Source organism: Schistosoma haematobium, chromosome 1 (genome assembly GCF_000699445.3).
Source record: "Schistosoma haematobium chromosome 1, whole genome shotgun sequence".
Classification (NCBI taxonomy): domain Eukaryota; kingdom Metazoa; phylum Platyhelminthes; class Trematoda; order Strigeidida; family Schistosomatidae; genus Schistosoma; species Schistosoma haematobium.
Window position 1 is genome coordinate 91185837 of NC_067196.1, and position 26029 is coordinate 91211865.

The 26029-nt window shown below is 32.3% G+C and overlaps 1 protein-coding gene across 2 annotated transcripts in view; it reads left to right on the plus strand.

Annotated features, from left to right (window-relative positions):
• The first annotated feature begins 280 nt into the window (after positions 1-280).
• MS3_00002455 (uncharacterized protein) overlaps positions 281-26029 on the plus strand; it is a 55261-nt gene continuing 29512 nt past the window's right edge. Inside the window, exons 1-8 of one of the 2 annotated variants that reach the window (XM_051210057.1) lie at positions 281-328; positions 2923-3054; positions 4370-4729; positions 9137-9270; positions 11015-11094; positions 14100-14202; positions 24108-24199; positions 25319-25927. In XM_051210057.1, coding sequence (XP_051075546.1) covers positions 4638-4729; positions 9137-9270; positions 11015-11094; positions 14100-14202; positions 24108-24199; positions 25319-25927 — 1110 coding nt within the window. In that variant the 5' untranslated portion in view covers positions 281-328; positions 2923-3054; positions 4370-4637. The remainder of the gene's footprint in view (positions 329-2922; positions 3055-4369; positions 4730-9136; positions 9271-11014; positions 11095-14099; positions 14203-24107; positions 24200-25318; positions 25928-26029) is intronic. The other variant, XM_051210058.1, reaches the window with a different exon arrangement.

The window sequence follows — 26029 nt, forward strand, 5'->3', positions numbered from 1 at the left end:
CACTTATTGATGCATATGAAGTGAGATTAGATCTTCTCAGTACTACAGGCTGCGAGAATCGATGTAGGTCGACTGACCTCATATCTTAACTAATGAAGACTGAAGACTGGATAGACTGTAGAAGTTGTGGTACTTATTTTTCCAAAAGGCTATGTTATTTACGCAGTGTGCTCATACAGAATACATTATAACCTAATTTCTGACGCTCAACGTCGACAAAGAAAAGTATGATCGTGAACTACGTTGACAGTTTTAAATGATAACTTTAATCAAGTGTTGGATTCATGACAGATGGCGGTGGATTTAAAGCCACTTTGAAACTTAATCGGTAATCGTTATTGTATATTTGAAAACATTTTATCTCCTGAAAATTTTAAATTAAATCATCGCACCAGCAAGACAATGAATACTTTTGCTTAACGAAGATTCCTTATCGCTAATATAATTGGTTTCACGGAATTATTTGGTAGTATTCTTAAAAGACGAACTGTTAACCATACAACTTGGCATTATTTCCTAAACGAGCTTTTTCCTTCACAAAATCACCTCTGCAACTAATAATAAAGTTAAGAAAGTGCCACTTTTGTCAGTTTTGTTAGTTCTTACCTCATGTATTTGTAAACTAGCATCGGTCCAAGAGTAAAGATAAATGTTCTATTGACCAGTTCCTGTTCTCTTAATATGAAATCTTTGGGAAAATTATGACATTCTTGAAAATGTAAGGTGAAGTACCGGTGTTTACTAAGTTGGCGGACAATTCATGTAGTTTATCGTGAGTTATAGGGAATGAATGATCGATTTTCGTTAGCAATTGGAGAATGTCCGCATACGACTAGTGTTAAAAGGAATGAAAACTGATATAAAAGCAGTTAAAATTGTCGTTTATTACTTAAAACGATGATATTAAAGAGTTTCATGCCGGAAACATATCACATTACTAAAGGCTCCACTACCCACAAAAGGAAATTTCCTTTTGTGGTTATATTAATATGTTTGATATAACCGAACCTAACAACGCTTATGCTATATGTCTTGGATTATATGTTTTTGCCTTAGAGATTTTTGAGATAAAAAAACGTAGTCGTCGTCTTAATGAATCAATGCGCCTGGTTGCATGGATAGATGAACGAATATGATATTTACTCATGTTAATAATGGGGTACTAAGAAAAGGCGTATGCTCTTAGCCATGTACCTTTATCTAGTTGTCTGTTGAAACTAACAAGGTTGAGGTATCAAAAAGGCAAAAGCCAGATAAACGAGGCTGCTTTCAATCAAGGTAACAGCGATGTACTCACAGAGACTGAGATTACCCTCAACTACCCTACAAGTTCTGTCATGTACCATGGTAGCGAAAATCGTCACATTAGATTGCCGTCCAAACACGGTATTACACCCTCCAATATCTAAAACTATAGTCCCTCACAACTTGTAAATTATTTAATCCTCACGATATTGACATTATATCTGTTTGGGAGATATACTGATTTTTGATGCTATTTACCGTAAATGAGCCCAGTTTGTCACTAACACTGAGTCATAAAACTTCGAAAAACCAACTTTCTTATCCACTGAAAAAACACAGATATATCTTTTTTATTATAAACCACTTGGGTTATGTCATCAGAATATATTTTTATATTCCAGGGATAAATTATAAATGGTTTTATTTTCACCTAACTAGTCAATCATAGACAACGTAGGGACCGGTTCAAATATATATCATCTAAGATAAGCACATAGGGTAGATACTAGCTGGCTGATAGACTAAGAAAAAACAGAGAGACATATATGGAAATGCATGGCCCAAAAAGAATAAGATCAGAGACCGAAAGGTAGTGATTAAAACTAAAATCGACATTTAGATGTACATGGATAAATGATTCAAATGAGCTGTTGCTACTGATTTTGGCCTTGGCCACCGTTATGCGTTCTATGTGTATAACACCAGTATTAATATGCACTAAATATATAGCTTTGAGTATCCGAAAAACTTGGAAAACAAATACGTAGGTTCAAAAAATTCCAGATATAACAGTGATCCATGTATGTGTATCATTTCAAAGTTTACTGTAAATAAGAAAATTCTGGTAACATAAGGCATGAAACAAAATGCAAAAAATCTTTAAAAAACTGATAAATAACATTATAACACATCAAAGTGTATAGTTGAAGTACTAAAAACAGTTTTACCAACAGTACTGCACTGATGATATTTTTATGTGACATTAACTCTATTAATAATGGATATGTCTTATTCCTAGTAGTTGAGTTGATAAACACATACATTTAAAATGCATTTGCTAGTTTGCTAAAAATATTTGATATATATCTTCTGATTCATAACTCACAGCGATCGGTTACTTTGTACCTAGTTTAAGAGTGACTCATATTTCCAAAACTCTGACTTTAGAATGCCAGATTAGCTACTTCTTACGCACTGATTTCCTGATAATGGGATTTCAATAAACACATAAACAGCATTTTGTGCACAGCTGTGTTTGAAGTTCAAAGTTAATATTTGTAAACATGGTTCCTCATAAAACTTAAACCTCATCAGTTTTTAACGGTTTTTAGTCTGTTTAGTAATGTGATTAAACTTATTCTTCTCTGACATCTAACAATAATGTTTTCATATTCTGATAATTTGTATGTAAGGGTAAAGATGTTAATTCATGGGCGGTAATAGAGTACTACCATATAGTGGTTATAATTTTGTTGTTCTGTACTGGTGAGTAGAAATAAGCTTAGCTTTGCAAGTTGAATCGACTGGAAAAAAATGATAAAAACTTTTATTTCCAAGAACAAACTTATAGCAGCTGGGCAAGCTAAAATTTGGATTGAATTATTATCAGTCAAAACGTTTATCGTCTCGATATACTTGTAGATGCTTTCATGAGTTGCATTCTTCTTATCTTCATAGTCAGTTTAATTTTCTGAAATCGTCTGTCCAAATTACTTCAAACTTCTATAACATGAACACTGCGACGTATTTCACTTACTACTGAATTAAGCGAATGACAATATGAAAGTGAGGAATTGAAGCTCATTTTATGTAAGTAGATTATATTTTGATGTATTAAAAATCAAATTCCTTTGGCTGAAAATCGCTGATAGTTGATACTATCCTTGTGACACTCAGAATCATTTTTTTAGGTTTTAAGCATGAAACTACCAAAGTCGTAGTTTATCACGTAATGTGTTCCTTACCCAAAGATCGCGAAGAATGAATTGTTTACTTATGTGATTTTACCTTTTCTAATTTGATCTTATTTCAGACAGTATCATTCACAGAAGTCTCCTGATATGAAGGTTCATTGATCATGATCATAATTGATAAATTGATTAGTCACTGAAATAGGATGATCTATATTTTTTCATTCAAAAATGGTCGTGCTAAGATGTAACTAGTATCAATTATTCTCTTTTAGGAGATATTTAAGTTTAAAATTGAAAAAAAGTTATTATGAAGTCATTATATTGATGAGTTATTGAGTAACTATCATGTTGTTTAAGATTTAATCTGTTTTTTGAACCTTTACAGAAACTCGAACTAGTTATTTCTGAATAACTACCTTCCTAAACTGTAAAGTGCTACTGAACAATTATAAACTTATAAGGTGATCCATCAGTTACCTTTTATTTGTAGTGAATATCACGAAATATTCAAATTTTAGTACAGAATTTGCTTTAAATAAATATCTGGGGTAATGGTTGAACTGTGATTGATAAGAATTACAAAGATTTTAAAACATCTAAAACGCAACACATTTGAAAACATGTGGCCAAGCCTAGTAACGGCTGTCATGATCAGACATTACTTTGTTCCGGATCTTTGAACATAAACAAATGTTGATATTGAGTAATTTATATTCTGATCACTTCACTACACACTATCTGCCATTTTCGACCACATGTTCAGTTCAACTTTTTATCTCATAAAATAGCTCGCATACACGAATGTGACTAACAGCCAGTTTTACTACTTATCAGTCTTAAAATTAGTATGCTGTGGAAGCAAGAAATTCTAAGATGACTGCATTTATCGATAGCTTATTCTGTCTTACTTGGGAATTGTAGATGATAAAGATATCTCTAAATTAAGTGCACTTGACTAGACGTTTCTCCAACATAGAGCTTTTAAGTACTACAACCACCGAGTAGTCGAATGTTGTGTATAGGATAAGTTTTAAAACATGAACAGACTATCATTTAGTGAGGCTTTGAGAATATATTGACGTGTGGGGCTTGATTCATCAAATGATTGACTCTAGATATCATTTATGTATATCCTGCTTCAGATGTTATTTTCTTACACGCTTTTTTAGCAACTTGTTTTATAATAGGCTTGTAATTTATTTATTTCACAGATATTTTTTATAAACCAGATATGCTTCAATCAAACCCAATATTATGACATGTTCTAATCAGCCTTTTAAATGTAACATTATCTCGATCCAAATTTGAGGCTAATAGCACTGTAAGCTTGGATTATAGTAATCATTGTTTTGAAATCGACAAAAATACTACCTTTCATTTTGATAATAACAAGGAATACTGTTCATCATTGGTTATTATATTTCCAACCAAGTATTATGCTTGCTGCGCTTGTGAATTACACAATGAAACTATATCACAATGGATAGTTTTACATCAGAGACTGAAGCAGATTTAGTAGCATCAAGCGGATCAGCTTCGGAAGAGGATGTTAAACAAACATCAAGTTATAAGTAAGCTTGATTTTATTCTTCATTTTTAATAATGTTTTAAATTTAAAGTTATTTGACGACTAATTTTCAGCCCCGTTTTGTATTGTTTTGCCATTATATTCACTTAAGTAAGCTAAACTTGGTTTGAATCATGAGTGTTGCGAATTAAACTGAGCGCAATAATCAATTACGTGAAGGTGTTTACTGTTAGTTTTAGCCACATATTACAGATTAAATTACTTTTCTAAAACATTTTGATCGACAAAAACGATAGCTGAATATTCTTTACTGAGCTCAGATTACTGGTTGGAAATGTTTCATCGCCAAACACTACATCTTCATCAACTTTGGTTTCGTAAACTTGTTAAATTTTTACTTTCAATCGTAAAAACAGTCTTATCGTTTATGAGAAACTCCTGATTACACCACGTAATTTATCTAAAACTTATGACATGGTTAAAGATTTTTAGTTGGACTTGAGTCGGAAAGTAATTAAAATAATTCAATAACATTATATAACTTACTTTCTTACTCCTGTTACCCCTCGTATCCTAGGCAGTCCATTTCAGTTACTATTCATCCTTTTGGTGTCTGCCTCCGATTCCCGGAGCAATTTTTTCTTTAGTCTTCCTTTCTTCCGTTTTCCCTCGAAATTCCGAGTCAGATCTCACCTCGTGATGCACTTTGGTGGTTTCCACAATGCATGTCCCACCCCTCACCTAACCCGACTTTTTCTAATTTCCTCTTCAGATGGAAGCTGGTTTGTTCCCTCCCATATTGGGCTGTTGTTGATGGTATCTGGTCAACGGACACTGAGTATCTTGTGTAGACAAATATTGATAAATAACTATACATTTTTGATGATGGTCGTAGTAGTTCTCCAAGATTCAGCTCTGTACAGTAGGACTGTCTTGACGTCCGTATTGAAAATTCTGACTTTTCCAACCAGATCCTCCTCGTTCGTCAATGATGCTGACCAGATGCGTGAAAGTTTCCACCTGTTTCTAGAGCTCCTCCATCACCCGTGCGATGAGAAGGCAATGAGTAGGACCTCCCTGGCAGTGGTTGTATGCACGTGGTCATGTGAGAACGTTTTGGAGAGACAGAGAGTTGACTCTCTCCACTCTCGGCCGTACCAGGGCATTTGAAATTACAAAGCATCATCAAATCTTGAATATTGTCAATTCACTAATGAATTACAATAATTTGTTTTATTATATTTCTTAATAAAAAAAAATTCACCTACTTAATTCTATTTGAATTGTATGTACAATAATCTGGGCATAAAGAGAATATTTACAAAAATAGCAACTTAATAATTGGGATTAATTTTATCTTAATAGTATGTTAAATGGTGAAGATTATTTTATTTTACTTCTATTAAGAGATACTCAAAATAAAGTAGATCTCAGAGTAATTTATTTATCTTTTATTCATATAGTTTAGAGAACCTGTACTTATGATAAACAACACAGGAAGAGAAAAGATTTTACCATAAAAATAAATGATTAGAAATCAATAAAAATAATAACTGTCACTAATCATTAGTATTATCTACCTTTAGTGTTATGATCATTAAATTTAATGATATGTAATATTAATGTAATCTTTTCCATCAAACCACATCAAATCTATCGAGATTTGAGTATTTAGACTACTGAGCTGGCATTCAACAGTGTTAATGTTTAACTTCAACCAATCGGTGAAATCGCGCCACCATCCACCGTTCAATTATTAAATTATTATAATCTCCACAAAACCTCTCTGATTGTTATCATCATCTACTCACTGATGACTGTCTCTAAGAGTTGTTTTCTGGAGTTCTAGTGAGAAGCAGTGATCAGTGGAGTTCAACCGGGTCTGTTGTGAGATAGTAATGATGGCGTAACTTCTTGGATTGGTTGAAGTTAGGCATTGACACCGTTGGATGCCGGCTCAGTGGTCTAGAGGTTAAGTGTTCGCCAGCGAGACTGATATGTCCTGGGTTCGAATCTCACGAGACGAGATCGTGGATGAGCGCTAATTAGGAGTTCCACACTAAGATGAAACGGCCGTCTAGTACTTTCAGGTTTTCCATGATGGTCTAGCTTCAACTGACTCATGAATTCAATTATTAAATTACCACAATCTTCTCAAAACTGCTCTCTGATTTGAGTATTTATTAGCTTCGTTTTTTAGTATTCGATCTACTGAATGGATGTATATGTCATTCATCAAGAGTTAACCTTTTTTGAATAGAGAATCATTCAGAAAGCAGTGAAGTAAAAAGAAACTCGGCTATTTACCAAAAAGATGAATGTTTAATTGCACCAGCCACATAGAAACTCTCTCAGTATAAACTAATCTTTTTTTATCAATGAATTTCAATATATGATCAAAACGGACGGATAGTCTTTAAACTTATTTGATATGACAAGATAAAAGTGATATTATTTCGGATCATTTTTTGAGTCAATCAAATACGAATAAAAATAAAGGGAATTTTGCGCGACGGGAAATTTTTCTTTACGACGAAATCATTTACTTAAGCCATATATTCGTATTTATAGTTGAAGAGTGCTAGATGATCAAGGGAACTATGGGTATTTATACTTACTTACTTACGCCTGTTACTCCTCGTGGAGGAGCATAGGCCGAACGCCAGCACTCGCCATCCAAACCTGTCTTGCGAAATCCTTTCCAGCTCTTCCCAGTTGTCATTCATCCTTTTCATATCTGCTTATATTTCCTGAAGTAGTGTGTTCTTCGGCCTTCCTATTTTTCGCCTACCTTCAGGATTCCAAGTTGGGACTTACCTCGTGATGCAATTTGATGATTTGCGTAATGTATGTCCTATCCATTTCCATCGTCTTTTCCTAATTTCCTCTTCAGCTGGAAGCTGGTTTTTAGTTGTTTGATAAGTATATAAATCTATAGAAAAATAGAAAAGTAATTTGAGATTTCATATATCAAAAGAGGTTGCGTAATAATCAGAGGGTTACAGAAGAATACGAGAATGAACATAATTTACGGGTTAGAATTGTGAAAGATAACTATTCACTTGACAAATCTGAAGAAAAATGAAGAAAAAACGTGAAGGTCATGATAACAATTGAGTAAAAATAATAATCAAGAAATCTCAGCTCACATAATGATGCAATTATTTTTATCTTTTTTATCAACTTATACATTTATCAAGCAACTATAAATACGAATGTCCAGCTGAGGTAAATGATTTCATTGAAAAGAAAAAATTTCTCATCGCATAGAATTCTCTTTATTTTTATTCAATAACACAATGTGTTACTTTTTATTTTTATTTATTTTAACACATTGATATTGGTACAAGGAGGCACCGAATACATATGTGCCACACAGATCTCATTTGATATGTGTGATACTGCCCGGGTGCTTAAAGCGAAGCAGGTGGTTTTCTTAGGGGGCTACACCCGGAGCCTTCGACCTGAAGATCTGATCCACAAGGCAGTGAAGCAATGTAAGGAGATGCAGTCCCATAGTATCCGGTGACAAACAATAGGTTCATACGCCATTTGTTCCTTCAGGATACTGGAGCCCATGTGCATCATTGGTTTGGAATCAGGGTTTTCCAACTCCTCTAGGTGGACTCACCGGTCCGGTTAAAGCGCCAGACATTCGCTTTTCGTCCTCTCATTTTCTTAAATAACAGTTGTGCCACGAGAAGGCAACGAGTAGGACTTCCCTGGCAGAGGCTATATACGCGTGGCCATGTGAGAGTGTGAATTACGTCTAATGTGACAAATGCAATCTTTGTAATCAGTGTGATTATTTTATTTTCTGTATCGATTCAGATGAACTTCATTCAGCGTTCTGTTATTATGTGTGAAAATCGATATATAAATAACAGTATTTTGATCTAATGATAATATGTTTTGAAGAATCAATAAGTTTTCTACGTTCTTACATTTAGTTGTGAGAATTACAGTGGTTCCCGATTTCAAGTATGAGAAAGTTGAGTCAACGTACAACTGTACCAGATTTTACGTCGATGATATCTATCTATGTGTTCAGTATAAACAGTGGGACTATGAACACAGTATGGAGGATGTTGATAGATTTCACTTCAAGAAAAACGGTACTCTTAATTGAATCATATTTTTTCGACGTTTCTTGTACGTTGTATACTGGTAATCAATAGAAACATATCACCTCTTCCAAATCACAGATATACTCAACTAAAAACTTAAGATAATGATCTTCTTCACGTATCTAATAAGTATTTGGTCAAAATCACTTACCATTAATAAAAGCAAACAATACCAAGTACATTAATTTTTATGTTTACTTGTTTTTTGTTGTTGTTGTTGTGTTGTAATAATTTTTATTATTCAGAATTAAATTTGAAATGTTATTATAATTATGTATGGATGAAATGTAAATTTTCGACTATATTGTTTCCTAATAATATAGAAGTACTTCCACCTTAAAAGGTTGGTTTCAAGGTCATTCATTTGTGAAAAAGAATTTACATAAACCTGCTACATGTCATCATTGTTCAGATCTTTTATGGGGAATATTAGGAACAACTGGAATGGTTTGTGAAGGTCAGTCGATTGTATGATAGCTTCCATCTTTTTTATTAGTCTAGTTTATTCTTTTTTTTCACTATGAAATGAGTTCAATAGTCTTATTTGGTTTACTATTGTTAGTTACTTCACACCGCAACTGTAGTTTACTCTCTAATTACCGATGTAAGCAGATGTTTATTACGAAGTTTTTGAGTTTATTTAATGATTTCATGGAGTTCGATATTAACAATGAATCAAGGAAAACAAATATTTGTTTTGATTACTTGTCTTTTCAATGTCACTATTAGATTATTTTGAAACTTTTAGACTCTTCAGAAATCTTGAATTGATAATAGTTTGATCAATTCTCAGCTATTGATTATAATGTCATGAAGAAGATCCTGTTCACAGTCTTAATCTTCATCTACCGAAATGTCTCTAGTAATCAAAACAACTCGAATTTATAACTGCTTCAAACCTACGTTTCACGCGAAATGGGTCACATGAATATCAGATATCTAAGTTATTTTAATCTAGCTAGGGTAACCAGTTGTTAATATGTAAATGTCCTTTTCATACTGTGGATGTCATTTAGAAATTCAACTCAATCTTTTACTGTCACTAATGTTTTGAAATTTATTTACATTTATTGATTATGGAGATTAGTTCAATCATGAGAAACTTTTCGTCATAAAAGCGTTGAGTTTGAAGAACCATTGACAGTCATACTCAACTAGATAACTGTCTCATCCTAGTTTGGGAATTTTATCAACCGCAACCCGGACAGGTAACAAATTCAGAAGTCTCATGGCCAACACGGTAAACTAAGAAGTACCAAATATATAGTTGGGTACATTAGATTCAGGATGAAACTTCTTTCATCTCTAATCTAAAGTACAACTTTTATCTTCAACAATGAGTATACAGTAAAATTGTCATCCTTTCACTTTTGAATTGTTTCGACATTTTGATATTTTATGTGACATACTGACAATTGACATAAAATACTGATAATCACTGGACAGTGTTATTAAGCACTGTCTGGCCAGTAAAAAACTCCAGTATTGGTGGTTGTAGAGATTGTTGAATATTATCGGGATCACAAACCGATCTAGTCAGGATCCAATAGTGATTAGGGTTTTTCCGTGAGAATGAAGATTCTAGGTTTGATCTCCAGTCGCTTGGTCGTGGATGAGGACTGCTGAGTACTCCCATAACAAGATGGAGCGATTATCTAGTGGTTTCAATTTTTGAATGGTTTACTAACTCAGATCGGTTAATGATTCCAAAAATAACTCATTTCAATTGTTATTGAAGCTGTATTATATCCTATTTAACCTATACTTAATGATTGATATATGTAGATGATTTAATTATCTCACATTTCAATAGTGAAGAGCTTAGGTTTCTAAGATGAAGCATACTTTCAAATGACTTGATTATTTATCCAAAGTTCGTCTCAAATTAAGGAAATATGATGAACACTTGATTTAATCTAATAAAAATAATATTTTCTTTAATTAAATCATCTTATTGTATAACAGATATTATCATTTTAACTTTCCTACTGTCGACAACATTCTGTTAGTTAGTTAATTAAATATATCAAAAGTATACGACTCAATGCGCTTGATGTTTATTATCTTTAGGAATACAATATTAATATTAATAATAGTGGTAGTAGTAGTATTAGTAGTAGTGATAGTGGTCGTAATTATTCATCACATTCCTGTAATATTATTTTTCTCTGTTCCTCTTTTTCCAAAAAAATCCCGAACAGTTTGTAATTTTCTAGCCCATGAAAAGTGTATGCGTGCAGTTGTGACAGCTTGTACTTGTATTGCACCATTTTTAACCAAGGTTAGTAATCATTTATTTGTATTAATTTTCTAAATTTTCCTGTTTTTTTTGTATGCAGAAATTATAGAGATTTTAATAAACAGGCTCATGGTTTTAAGATTCATTTTTTTTTGTTTTGCTGAATGTATGATATTAAACATATCAGTTAGTAACTCGTTGGTATAGATAATGTTACCATTATCAATACATCAATGTAATTTAGAACAGTGACTTAATTGTTAAAACACTCGGTTTTTAATTAGCTATCAGAGGTTAAGAATACTTTATTTTTACCAACTAGTCTCTTTAATTAAACTAAGTAGAAACCGAGGATTTACTAGATCAGAATACATATCCGTTGTTTTTTCGTTATCTGCCACTGTTAGTTGCTGTGGTTATTTGCTCATCAGTTGCATTTTGGATCATAGTGTTCATGTATTCATTAGCTTTTAAAAAAACTAATTATTGAAGAATATTGACAGGAATTTTGAATAAAAATAATATGTTATAATCAAAAGGGTTTAATTGAAATACAGTGCAATAAGTCAACCGTAAGCAAAGTAGAACTTGGTGTACATGTGCATTGATTCAGATCTCCATACTGTCCCATTAATTCCCAGAGTTGCAGAAACAGTAACAATATCAGTGGTAGTATAAAAAAATAGGTTAAAACAATTTGATTTGAAAAAAATAAAATGAATTCATGGAGTTGAAAGTTTAAGATATTTTTAGAACTCAAAATTCAAGAGAAGATTAAGAACGAATGCATCTGGAGTGTTATAACCGATTTAATGCCCTATCTCTTAATGTTTCCAACCATCGATCAGGAAATTTTGTTGATTAGTACACACAATAAACATGTAATCAACATACCAGGAATAGTTATTCGTTTCAAGGTTAACTGTATTACAAAAATATAGATGCTAATGTTACTTTATTCATATTATGCCGGGTTAGGTGTACCTTGTGACTAGATGAGAAGAGATTTTGCATTATAGTTTAATGGCATGGTAATTGAGAAAGTCTAAAATTAGGTGTATCAATATACTCAAACAGAATTCGAATATGGTAACGTTGAAACTCTAGTCATATTATACGGTTCATTATGCGGTTCACTATTGACACTTTACTACTTATATCAAAATTAGGATGCTTATTTTCTTTTAAAAACATTGTTTGACAAAATTACCTAGGTCCTAATATTTTTCCAACTAAACCTCATTTGTTTGTGCTTATAATGCAGTGGATAAGTCATTAGTGTTTGAAATGAAATCCTTTGTGTGAATATCAACACTGATCGGGTTGTATCCGTCTGACGAGTCTCATCTGGGATTAAATGAACATCCTGGATTCCACTACTAGACACTATCTAACTCTGATACTACATCCTATATTTAATAATAAAAACATTGTCAAAAGCTTAAGAATGCGTTTGCTCATTTCTTTTTGTAAGTAGTTTTATAGCTTACATCACTAACAAGCTTTGGTTTGACAATCATTCAAAACGAGGACGCACCAAACAGATGGTCCGATCGAGTATGAAACGCCTTAACAACGCTCATCCATATCCCCACCAGGGACCATACCCAAGACTTTCAGATCTCGTTGCTAACAATTACTCATTAAAACCGTTCCGTTGACATTCTGCGCTATACTTTCAGCTCCAACCAATTTTCTAAGGCAGTTTGTTAATCATCGCTAATCAAGTAACTTCTAACAAATAGATTCGTTCAACATCAATAATTAGACGAAATTAATTTAGAATGCTTAAGATAAATGTGAACTAGAATGATCAAGAAAATTATGATTTCATATATTAATATTTGATAAAATATGTTGGAAATCACTAAGATTATCTTATAAAATTACAAATACATAGTGGCTAGAATAATAAGTATGCATATTGTGAATATAGTAACATAATACACAACAACCTATATCCATGATTAAGTTGATACAATCTGGAAACTACATTTGGAAAAATAACTCTGTTATTTGAAAAGATACTAATAATGTGAATTATATGGTGAAGGTAAAGTGCATAATCAAATATGATCATATTTTAGTGTACAATATTTTCATCGGAATATACACCGTATCAGTCATTACACTCTTGTAATCACAAAAGGGCGAGACTATAATTTATGGATGAACCAATCATGTATGAGATAACAGGCCTCGGATTTTGACGCGAAATTCATTCATCCATTTGAATAAACAGAGTTTTGGCATTATAGCTTATGTCAGTTCGTGATGAAAACTCGAAATCTATTTCCCAACCTTAATTATCAACTGTAAATCATAATTCTAATTCCTCACACTGGTATATAACCCTCATTTGGTCCTGGTTATCAGGTGAACACTCTCAAGGTCAGTCTAGCGTCAGCCGAAGGTCGTCCATAAATTATAGTCTCAGTGCACAAAGTTATCCTTAGTAAGTAATCTGTAATGAACACAAATACTTTTAGAAATTCCTCTATCTAAAACATCGTCAACATTTTTGTAACAATATGGATTATCTATATACCTAATTTGAATAACCAATAAACGTATTGTAGTGAACAGAACACGGGTGGAGACAATCGAATGTATTTAACACAAAATTACATGACTTGTTAATAAAGTCTAACAATCATGAAGTAAATGCTTAATTTGGAAAATGTCCACCAATGGTCTCAAAATGACTCAGACTTCACTGTTCTTACATTTTCATACAAATTGCATCCTGTTTCCATTCTTTACTGTTCGATCCTCTTGTTTCTCTGCCGCCAAACCTTTTGTTCACGACTAACATCATATACTACTTATGTCAATATAAGTAGCACACACCACAGTATCTTTATCTGAAATAAAAGATGAAGTTAGTAAGGAGAAATAAAAGAATCCTATGATTATCAGTATTTTCACCAGTTCAAGCTTTCTTTTCTTATGAACTTGTCGAAGAAAAAAACTTTTTTTTCCTAAAATATCGTTTTTACCTTTATACGTTTGTCTTTTTCTTTTCTTTTCTTTTTTTTTGGTAAAAGGATCCTGTGCCTCATTGTTGGTCAGAAATTGGTCATTTTAAAAGGAAATTTTGTAATGTTTGCCGTAAACGTGTTGATGATTTATTGGCATTAAAATGTGAAAGTATGTTTTAATTTTATTTCTAGTAATTATTGAAATGGTAGTGAAGATGAGAGAGAGAGAAAACCAACATTATCATTCATCCAATACATCCAGCTGACAAACCACAAATAGAATGAAACTTGTGTGATAGATTTCACTGTTAGTTGTTGTCAAAGTAGTAGAATAACTCGATCAAAATTGTGAAATACAACCTATACAGATAGACAGTTTGCATAAATTACTAAGCCATATTTGATTATGTCTTCAAGTAATTAATAGTGATTATCTTGAAATCATTACGTGGTTAATGCTCAGATTAAATGTAGGAGATGTGAGTAACAACACTAAAACGATTGAAAATGGCTGTGAATCTTTGCTTTCTCAATGAACATTTAAAATAAAATTGAACCTCTAAAAATTCTTGATGATATTGTTTTAGAATAATTATTTTTTCAGCAGCTTAATTATTTATATGTTCGTCGATATACCTATAGTTTGTTTTTGATGGAGTTTTGTTCTTTGAGCTGGATGGTTTGGTCATGGAGCTTTCATCATTCTACTGAACAAAATCATCAGCACAAACTTCAGAGAACAAAACTCCATCAAAATCATCCACCTGAGCTACAAATCTTCTCCACCACCTATTGTTTGTTTTATTAAATTAATCATAAACTATGGGAATTAATTAACTTACTGATAGGTAGATTGAATGCATAGTAACATTATTAAAGTTTTATAAATCCATCAAATCACTGTTCATATTTATCTAGAAACATATTGACATAAGTCATGAGACTTGACACTATTTTTTATTCGAATCAGTCAATAGGATCAGTGTTTCGGTAGCTACCATTTTAAATCGTCGCACTGCTTGCATCACTATGAATCAGGCTCCTTAGAGCTCTTATCCTGTATGACTGATTATCAAGGATATCAAAAAATCCAATAAATTCACACATATTTTCCACTATATCATCGTCGATTTTTTTCTGGTCTTCTTAATAATTGGGGGCTAATTCAAGAATTATTAGGGATTTAGTACAACTTGAGCTAAAGTGTACTTGAGTTTGAATCACTCAATGTCTTAACGATTGGGTTTGTTATCGGATCGCTGTTTAGATTTCCCTAGCTAGTGAAAAGTTATTACAAAAACCCTATATAACCACTAAATTCAAATTGAACTAAATATGTGCTTTCATCCATCCGTTTTTCAGTGTTTAATAAGTGTATAGTATCTAGCATTTTCGAACTTTTTTTGTTTTGTTTCATTGGTAAGTGTTGTATATAAGAGTTCACTTTTCATTAGAGGTTTTATTTCGAACATCAGAAGTTATCCATATCTGTCCTTTAATGCAGTACATCTCAATACATCGGATGTAAAATACAACTCTTAACCTACTGGACCACTGAGCTGGCATCCAACGGTGTCAATGTCTAACTTCAACCAATCCATGAAATTGTGCAACCATCTTCCATTGTACTGAGGTAGATACCTGTCTCTACCCGACACGGATTAGCTCCACTGATCACGGCTTCTCATTAGAACTCCGACAATTCCCTCACGAAGCTAGTCACTAGTGATCGCATGGTAATTATCAGTATAGGGTTGTGGACATTATTGGTTTTTTATTATTTTCTGATTCAGATTATTAATCGATTGATGTTAGACCACCATTGAAAACCCGTTTTACTTAAGCATCTATAGTCATTCATCAGTAGTGCCAATTTACTCAATAATAATATGTAGTAATATATGATTAGATAACTATCAAATAGCAATTATTTTCTTATCATTACAATAAATTGAAACTATGTTTTACTAATCTCTCTTATTCAATTCATTTTAAAATAGAAATTATTCAGGGGCTTTTTTTAAGTATTTCTGTTAAAATATCTATAATGGTGAATAGGTAAATTCGATTCCCATTTTACTAAAAACATAATTATGTATTTCAATAGTATTATATCCCTTAAGCTATATGGTTTAACTGATTATGATGTTATCTAGGATGAAAACGAAGGTTTTACATCTACCTAACTCAGATTGAACACTGATAATAAAGAATCCATTAATGTTGTAAATCTTTTCTCAGTATTTCTTGTACTTTTAGAAAAACTACTGTTATTTTCAAAAGTTTGTATAAATACATGTTTATTAACAAATCTATGCTTGATATCATGCTTGTCGTTAGATCTGAAGGTTCTGCGTTCAATCTCGTGTTTAGAGTTGTCCTTTTACAATATCCTGAAAGTCCCAACGAATTTCTCGATATTAATTTCAGAAGCCCGAAAAAAGTTGAAACATTTTGTTCCATAAACATCGAGTAGTCATGTCTTTGGAGACATCTAGTAAAAAAAGAGGATTATGTATCATACTTTGATTGGGTAATTACGTATGTCACTATAAAATTACGTGTATTTTCAGATGCGTTTGAAAGGTCAAGGCAACCCACAAACCTATGAATAAATTTGTTTTCTGTATAGAAATTAACCTTAAAGTAAAGCTTCTATTATCACTTCTCTACTTTTCAGGCTGATAATTTAGAAAGCGGATAGTAATTCAGCAACAAATGTTCCCATAGTAGATAGTCACTATACTAACTTTAAATGAAATAACCTGTCAAACGCGATTTGATATTTAGACGTTATTGCAGCTCATATTAGTCTGAGGTCTTTGAATTGATCATGTTTAACTGAACAAAATTCACTGTTCATGTTTAAGCTGAAGAAAAAAAGATGAATTGCACTGTTTGTTTGGCTTTATTTGCTAACTGTATATAAACTCATGAGACTAAATTATGGGTAGAAACAAAACTGCAGTAATACATCTAAACCAATAGACTGAATGCTGAAGATTCCGTGTATAATAATTTAATTAACGTCAAATAAACATCGCTTTTCTCTTTAAAGTTAATTTTCTTTTGCCGTTTGCTATCTTTTCTTCCAATCACCGTTTTCTTCTCATTAGTTTACTGATATAAAATTTCAGTTAGGGAACCACCAAAAAACAGAAAGCATCGAATAGCTACTTCACTCTAGTATGAATTCTCCAGAAGTATGTATCCACTACCCCTTCGGGAGAAAAACCCATTACCTTCATATATCAGAGCGAAAACTTTACCACTGAAGTTACTGGGCTCTCATACAGCGGTATAATTGCAACTTAGGACAATTTAATCACCACTTCTGAGTCCCATAGTAATAAGAAACGACTGTCCAGTTCTCAATAGTTTTCACTGGTACCCCTTCTGAAATCAACCTTCGGGGAATGCAACCTACAAATCAAACCCATCTCTACCAGTCATCTATTAACATTCTTCATCCCTCTTCTTTATCTAACTTTATGTTGAATATATTGTTGGGAGTCCACGAACATCTTATTACAAAGTCTCTAGAGTCATGGAGAAAACGTTTTATCTAGTCAAGATTGAATAGGGGCTTTTAATAAACATTTATAAAAACGAAAGATAGTGTGCTACGTTTTGATTATATATATATAATGTTTGCAGAATTTAATAGTTGAATTCATGAGTCAATTAAAGCTAGACCACCATGGAAAACCTGGAAGCACTGGAAGGCCAGAATTGTTTAGGAGGTCAGAGTCACATAAAATCATAAGTACACCCGATTTTCTTCGCATAATTAACCTTGGATTAAAGCTCTTACTCACGTTTTGGGCCTATTCGCTTTTGTTCGAGTTGAAGTGCAGAAGTAGATTGAGATTATAGTAAGCGGCTATGAAGTTAGTAATGAGCATTCGGGCGGTAGAACTGTTACGTATAAATCCTTATCAATCGTAAGTACTATACTGAACATCGTGGATTTCTTTGATTTTCTTGTTATTGTGATCATCTGCCCTGTTTCGAACCTCAATCTTAACTACATTGACCTAAGTTTTCGTAATGTTTTTACTCTATTAGTAATTTTTAGCTTATACGGTTAATAAAGAACCTTGGAATCAATTGATGTATTCATTTCATTCAACAAGTTTCATTGTTATTGCTTTGATTTTGAAAACAGTTCAATGAGAACCAATATTACTTCATTTGTAAGGAGGTTATCTGTTTCGCTTTATTGTAATTCAAAATGTTTGAGAGGATGAAATATCAAATTGAATAATGTAGAAAATAACATAAATGTACATCGGTTCAAAGATTGTTACATTTTATATTAATTAAAGAGGTTCTGTAGAGATTGGTTTCACTTGTAGGTTGTATGCACCACCAGTTTATCTCAGTTTGGGTAGCATTGAAAACCAGGAAGCTATGTACAGCTGTTTAGCTCTAGTATGGGGTTTTTCAGTAGTGCGTACCAATGACCCCACCAAGAGTTAAACCCAAGTGCTAACTTGAAATCCTGAAGGTAAGCGAAAAAGAGGAAGACCGAAGATCACACTACGTCGGAAAATGGAAGCAGATGTGAAAATGATGAATAGCAGCTGGGAAGAACTGGAAAGGATTGCCCAGGACAGGTTTGGATAGAGAGTACTGGTGGTCGACCTATGCTCCTTTGCGAGGGATAATAGGCGTAAGGAAGTAAGTATACATTGGCATGATTGAAAGTGTTTGTGAAGATTAGTTTGTACAAACAGATACTTGTCAACCATTTAGAAAATCATTACAATCCCTATCATTATTCACCATCGTTTAAGGGTTTTTAATGGACAAAAGTACACATTTCTGAATTCCTCTTTATTTGTTCTTCAATATCCTAATGATGACAATGATAAGTGACCGTTATTGCTATAAAGGACTTTTATATAAAAGTGAAAATAGGACAGAGAAATAAAAGGAATATTTTTTACACATTTCAAAGACGTAACTAGCGAGTGTTATTTTTAATTAATTAATTTATTTATTCTTTTGCTCCATTTATTTTTTGGCCTAGATTATTTCTCGTTTTTTTTGGTCTTTTTGTTTCCTTCTTTTGGTTTCTTTGCCTGAAAGAAATTCTATTTATAGAAACAAAATTTTGTGAGAGAAAAATCTATTCATGATTAATTGTTTACCTTATGTAGATAAGTAGGTAGGTAGGTAGGGAGGGAGATAGGACTTTTAGTTTGTGTTTCCTTCCCATGAGTCAAGGTCACGAATTCAAACGAAGTGACTTTTATTTTAATGACACAATTTTTTAATTTAGTCTGTCTATCCTCCTCCTCTTCCTCCTCCTCCTCCTGCTACTACTACTACTACACCTTGACTACTACAACGACTGTTTACATTGTCATTTTAAGCGGCCCAATTCTTATTTACTGATCCAAAGATCTAATCTGTACTGTTTTGAATCTACTTATAAAATCACTTCTAACTTTATCGATAATCAATATAATCCTGTCATGTGGTGGTATACGAATGCTTCCCTCTTTTATATTCACTCCCATAATATATATATACGTCTTTCGTCAGGTGAAGACATATTGATTGAGTGTATAGTCTATTAACTCTTAATAATCGAATTCCCTTTCTACCTCTCTTTATCTACCTACCTATCTACATGGATGTATTTATTCAGTGTGTTTTTTATTGCTTTCTGTATATATATATATATATATATATATATATATATATATATATATATATATTGTTGCTAACTTCACTGTGATCAACAAACATGCAATGTCACACTTGTCCTCTTAATCATAAAAAAGAAGTACTGAAAAAAAAGGAAATTTTCAGAATTCCATTTTATTGCCATATAAAAATATAAATCTATTTATCCATTGGCCTTTTGAATATGTCTATGTATATATATATCTGTATACGCATTTGTCTTGTCTTCCGATATATAAAAGTATAAGTACAGCAAAATCTCATATCCATTTGATATACATATGAATATTGTAATATTTATAGTCATAGAAAACAACTGAACAGCTGTAGTTAGTTAAGTAGTATATTTACTAAAGGATAGTCTATTAAATGAAAAGTTTGGGTCAAAATAGAACATAACTACTATATTCTTTCATTCTGTTACTCGTTCATTTTGTCTCCTATCAAAATATACATATATACATCGTTTTCTACTAATCATTTTTTCGTTTGCATTTTTCTTTTCTCGCTATTTTTACGGATAGAGCTGTTATTGATTAAAAATTGATATTATAAACGTATATAGTTGTATATTTATATATTGGTATGAGTTAATATGGCTTGATTACTGAGTCACTGCTATTTACTATTTCTAAAATGTTTATTTCACAGTTTTTCCTTCTCATGGTTAATGTTAAGAATTATAACTGATCAGTCTCTGTGGACGTTTGTCACCCCGAGCAGATTGTCTCGATGTGATCATTAAACCATAAGTTCTTTTAGTGAAGTTAGATTGTGATTGAAGATGGTATCCACAACATGTATGCTATACTATTTGTAATTTGTCAGCCTAATGTAGCTGGAACCTAATGCTGATGGTCATATTGGAACTCGAATTCAGTTTTAAAACATTGACGTTTATTGTAAAACATACTGTGTTCGACTCCTAGTGTAAAGATCAACAATGGGATATACAAAAATCCAGCCGACTAGTCCCAAATAGTAGAAAACATGCCATCTGGATTCCACTCCTAGCTGCAATCTAATATTATTAATAATCCAAGTCAATATAAAGATGATTAGGGATTTGTGATTTAATTGACATATGCATAGTTTTTTGTATTCCAGCCATAATTTTCATGAATAGGGTTTTCGACGCCAATCAAAATATTGTCTTCATTCAAAAAAGTGATTACTACAATTCGGTTACAAAACATTAGATGGGTAGAAATGATTTTGTTCCGTTTATGTCTAAGTGATTATACACATTGGAAGGATTTTAATCTATTTGTTATACACATAAATTGCCTAATAATGTATTGGAAAGGTTTACGTTTTCCTGTTATTTAAGAAATCTCGTGATTAATCTTAATTATATATTCAACACACTGTTTTCTACATCAAGAAAACCTGTGAATATTCACATTTCCGTAAGATAGATGAACATGGAACTACATTATTTTAACTAAAATTTTCATAGTTCTGCATGTAAACATTCTGTACAAATAAACATTCATATTTTTGCTTCCAAATACAGAAATATCCCAGTCATTCATAAACATTGTGGAATCTAGCATATATGGAAACCGATTCAAGTAAGACGATTGATGGAGATAGTAGACAAGGAAACCAGATTGACCTAGGTTTCATGCTATCATGTAACTATAATCTTTGGGGGGGGGAGACTGGCGCTCCCTGGCGGATTCAATCTGATGACACTGAGCCTCATAGTCAAAGACGTCACCACTTAGCTATTCGAATATCGACTGACCTCCTGTAGACTGAGATATATGCATAAAATTGACTGATCACTGACTAGTGCCCAAAATCATGTATGTCAAGGCTTTTTTGGTTAATTGAGCTCGATCAGCACTACAAAAGATTTGGCATATACAACATTGATCCATGTTCAGTGTTCAATCGATTGTTAATTGGTCAAAATTACCAAATTATATAAACAAACGCAGTCAAAATTAGTTGTAGTATCCATGATAATAATAAAAAAAAATGTAAGAAATAAACAAAAATAAATGAACCTATTTTAAAACACAAAATTTAAAGAAGGAGAAGGATTGAATTCATTAATTAAAAACTAAATTTAACGCCTACTCAATCATCAAAATACCACTATTTGGTTTAAGCAATAAAATGTTATTTTATTATTTAATTATACAATAGTAGACTTTAACTAAATGATCTATATTTTACTATCTCTAGTATAAGATCGTATGGAATAATTTATCTAAATTCAGTCTAAACTATAATGAACCTTTAGTAATATAATTATTATTGTTAATATTTTCACTCTTCCATTTTTGGCATTCATACTTAATCTTTTTTCTCTTTCTCTCTCTCTTTTGCCAATATTTCAATATCAAGTTAAATGTAATGTAGGTAATAATCCACTTTTCGGATAGAAAAAAAAACCCCACCGAATTCAACGAATTGATCACTGAGATGATGGAGAAGATTTGTAGTTCAGGTGTATCTCATCCACCTGAGCTACGAAGTGATCACTTTTCAACTAATTCATTATCAATCTGTATAGTCGTATATACAAGTAAAATGTTAATTATTATTAATTCTATAAGGAAATATGAGTAATGTGACGGAAGTTAAGAATATTTCGTAGAACGAAGCTTTGATTAATATTCAATAACAGAAATTTGTTTTCTGTATCCATAAATGATAAGCTCCTTCGTCTGGTTGTTTCTATATAGATCTACTAGTTCACGTCTGATCATTGTCTGTGCCATAGTCTTATATTATTATTATTATTTTATTTCACTTTTATTATTTCCCATATTTATTTGTAATTGTTGCTGATATTACTTCATTTCATCAAATTCCTCGAATATCTTTAATTATTGTGACAAAAACATTTTATCACTATAGAATTGTGGAGTTTATTAAGTTTTTGATTGAGATGAACCATTGAAAACCTGGGATCTCGCGAGTGGGATCGTGGATGTGCACTACTGTGGAGCCCTAAAATAGGACGAAACGACCGTCCAGTGCTTCCAGGTTTTCAATAGTGGTCTAACATCAATCAGTTCATGATCTCAATCGAAAACATTTTAATCATCTCACTGTGTCCACATTATAATCCATTGTCAACTTATTAATTTTGCAAGGTTTCTTATTTGTACACACCCATTCAAACACACAATTCTTTATAGTTATTATTCATATTACATAATCTAGTATTATAACTTTTCTATTATATCATTTTGTCTATTCATTGTCCATATATCCTCACAAAATTTAGAATTTCGCACATATGTACAGCTTGATAATAAATGGTTGGAAAAGAGATCCATTCTCTGAAATATCGTGCTTTTGACTTATAATCTTATCATTGTGATTTCAAGTAAAAAGCAATTTAGGAAAAAAACCAAGCAGAGTTGAACAACACATGAACTTCCCTAAGATTACGGCTATTTTTGGATTTTTTCTATTTTTTCAGTTGAGTGATCTTCTTATATTGTACCAATGTGAAATATAGCAACTTGTATCCGTGTACATCTTTGCTAGGTCTGTTAGTTTATAACTGACAGACCAAATGGTATATACATATAACACAATTCAATGTAGTAAAATATAATTCCTCATATTTTTTTGTCGACACAATAATACGCTAAGGTTATCCGTTTGTAAATTTTAAATTTCCCAACTTTGTTCATTTTGATGTTTGAATTTGTAAATTTTTAGTGAGACTGTTGCATAGAAACGACTTTTGAATGTATCAATTTCTTGACTGTTAGCCTAAACCATTTGTAAGGAACTCAAAATCAAACTAGATCATCTTGTTGAGACATATTTCACTTTAATATTTATCAGTTAATAAACTGTTTATCAATCTTATATTCACTTATATCATTACTGAATATTCGTAGATATAGCTATACAGTTTATTCTTAATTAAAGGCTCCTGAGTCATTTTTTTTGGCCATAAATTTTATTTAACAGAACAAAATAGACCAATTATGCTCAAAAGATTTCATAAACAACCAAATTAATGCATTGTACTTACTGAAAAATAACAATTTGCAACGCCTTCAGTTTTCAATTAATTCTATAAGATAAAAGCCTGTTACGGGGCATAGAAAATGAAATATATTCCAACCAGTCGGATAAAAAGATGGAATTATCACAGAAATGATGACTTTAGGTAAAACCTTAGTTAAAATATTACCGAATACACATGATATACTCATTAAAACAGCAGAAAATGTCGAATATCTCCCAAAAGTGCAATGGGATTATCTCATATTATTATTATTATCATTACTATTACCGTTATTACTATTATTATTAGTCAATTTAGCATGGGTTTTTTCTATAAAGATTTATGTTTGCTATACTCACCAATTAGTGTTCTCCTTTTTTACATTCTAGTTTGTGAATATTATTCACATTATGAATGTTTGGATTTTGTAGCAGCAGATTGTAAACAATGTGCCACTTCTACATTGACTTCAATGGCCAAGGTGAATGACTGTGTATTTATTTTTGTTTTTTTTTTCTTTTCGTTCCATCTTTCATGATTAATAAGCGTCAGTTATGTTGTTTACTTTAACACTTTTTAACTAGTCAGTAGTTGAGTCAGTCAATTAGTAAGTCACAGACTATGTGGAACCTGGTACATATCCGTATCTGTCGAAGTTCCTACATCGCATCAGCACAGCCAAATGATGTTAAAAAGACAAATGTTACAGTAGCATAGAAGCAATAAGAGAAGAGATCAGGCATAAACAACATGATCCAAGAAGAAATTATAAATTTCTGGATTAGAAAGCATCCCCATAGGTGTTTTTGAAACACTGTATATTTTGGGACCATCGAGCTAGAGTTTCTGATGTTAGACTCAGAAAACTAAGTGAGGATAGCAAATTGATTGACGAGATAGTGAAACCGTATCGATCGAGATATCTGGAATATGTAGTACTCATGTCTGTTCAAAGACTACTTTGATGCGCGATGATGGTTGATGTAGTTGATGATTGGAAGAAAGCTGGGGAGACCAAACGAAGATGTGGTATCAGTCCGTGAATATACTGACTATTGGACTGATCCATGTAGTTACATGCAAACTGCCTTGCCGGAGTGCACGCAATTATAGTGACTAATGGTTAGAGACTTTGGTGACATGGCTTAAAATCATTTTCAGTGCACTGACCCTTTGTCTTTGTTTAGATCTTAGGTTTTGAAACTCCCAACGATTTTGTTGACCGATTCATATTTTGTTCTCGAATCGTATCTTGGACACCTCTACTGCTCTGAAATTCGCCCTGGCAATTTTGTCTAGTCGTGCTAATAGACTTTAAAAACTTGAACCGATGTACATTGTGTACGACTGACTAACTATAGCTTTAAAACCAAGGTTCTAAGAGAAGAAAAACAAGGAGTGCATCTACGTCATTATGACCGATTCTGAGCCAACCTAACATCTTAAACTAATGGCTATTTGGACCGTTCGGACCTTCAATAGTATAGTTATGATTTCTATTTTCTTGTTGTTTGAAAACCAAATCCAAATGCTTCAGAATAATTCATCGAAAAACATAAATATCCTTTAAAGTTTCAAAGTTTTCTTGTTTTAATTATAGTCTCCAACATGCATACCTGATACAGTTGAAACAAGAAACTCCTATATGATGTCACGTTTACTGAAGAATTTTTCAAAATCGTACTCATCAAATGACCCTAATGATTCACTGCTCATTGATTTGACTGATAATGAATTAACTAATAAATGTATCAATAATATTAACACTACTACTACTAATACTACTGCTACTTCAGCTGTCAGTAATACAATTCCCAGTACTATGTTTACTACTAGTAGTACTAATACGTCAGTAGCATTGATTTCTCATTCTTCTTCAACGAATACGCCTAAAACATCAGCACAATGCACTCCAGAAATCGGTGAACTAGCATTATTAGAAGCTGTGAAAACATTATCATCATCATTGTCAGCATCTCCGCAAACAACTTTAGGAACTAGTGAAGAACAAGTATTGTGTACAACAAAATCAGCAACAGATACTTCTATACCTCCTGTCAAATCTTCATTAATATCTTCACATGTACAACAATCACATCATTGGCGTGAAGGCAATTTACCAGTAAACTCAAAATGTGCGTCATGTCGTAAAACATGTTGGTCTGCTGAATGTTTAACTGGTTTACGATGTGAATGGTGTGGTGTTACAGTGAGTGGGGTTGTTTATTTTTTTCTTTGGTTAAAGTACTTAACAATCTACTCTTAATGTATGCCTGTACGTGGTTTAGAAAGCTGGTTATACTATAATATA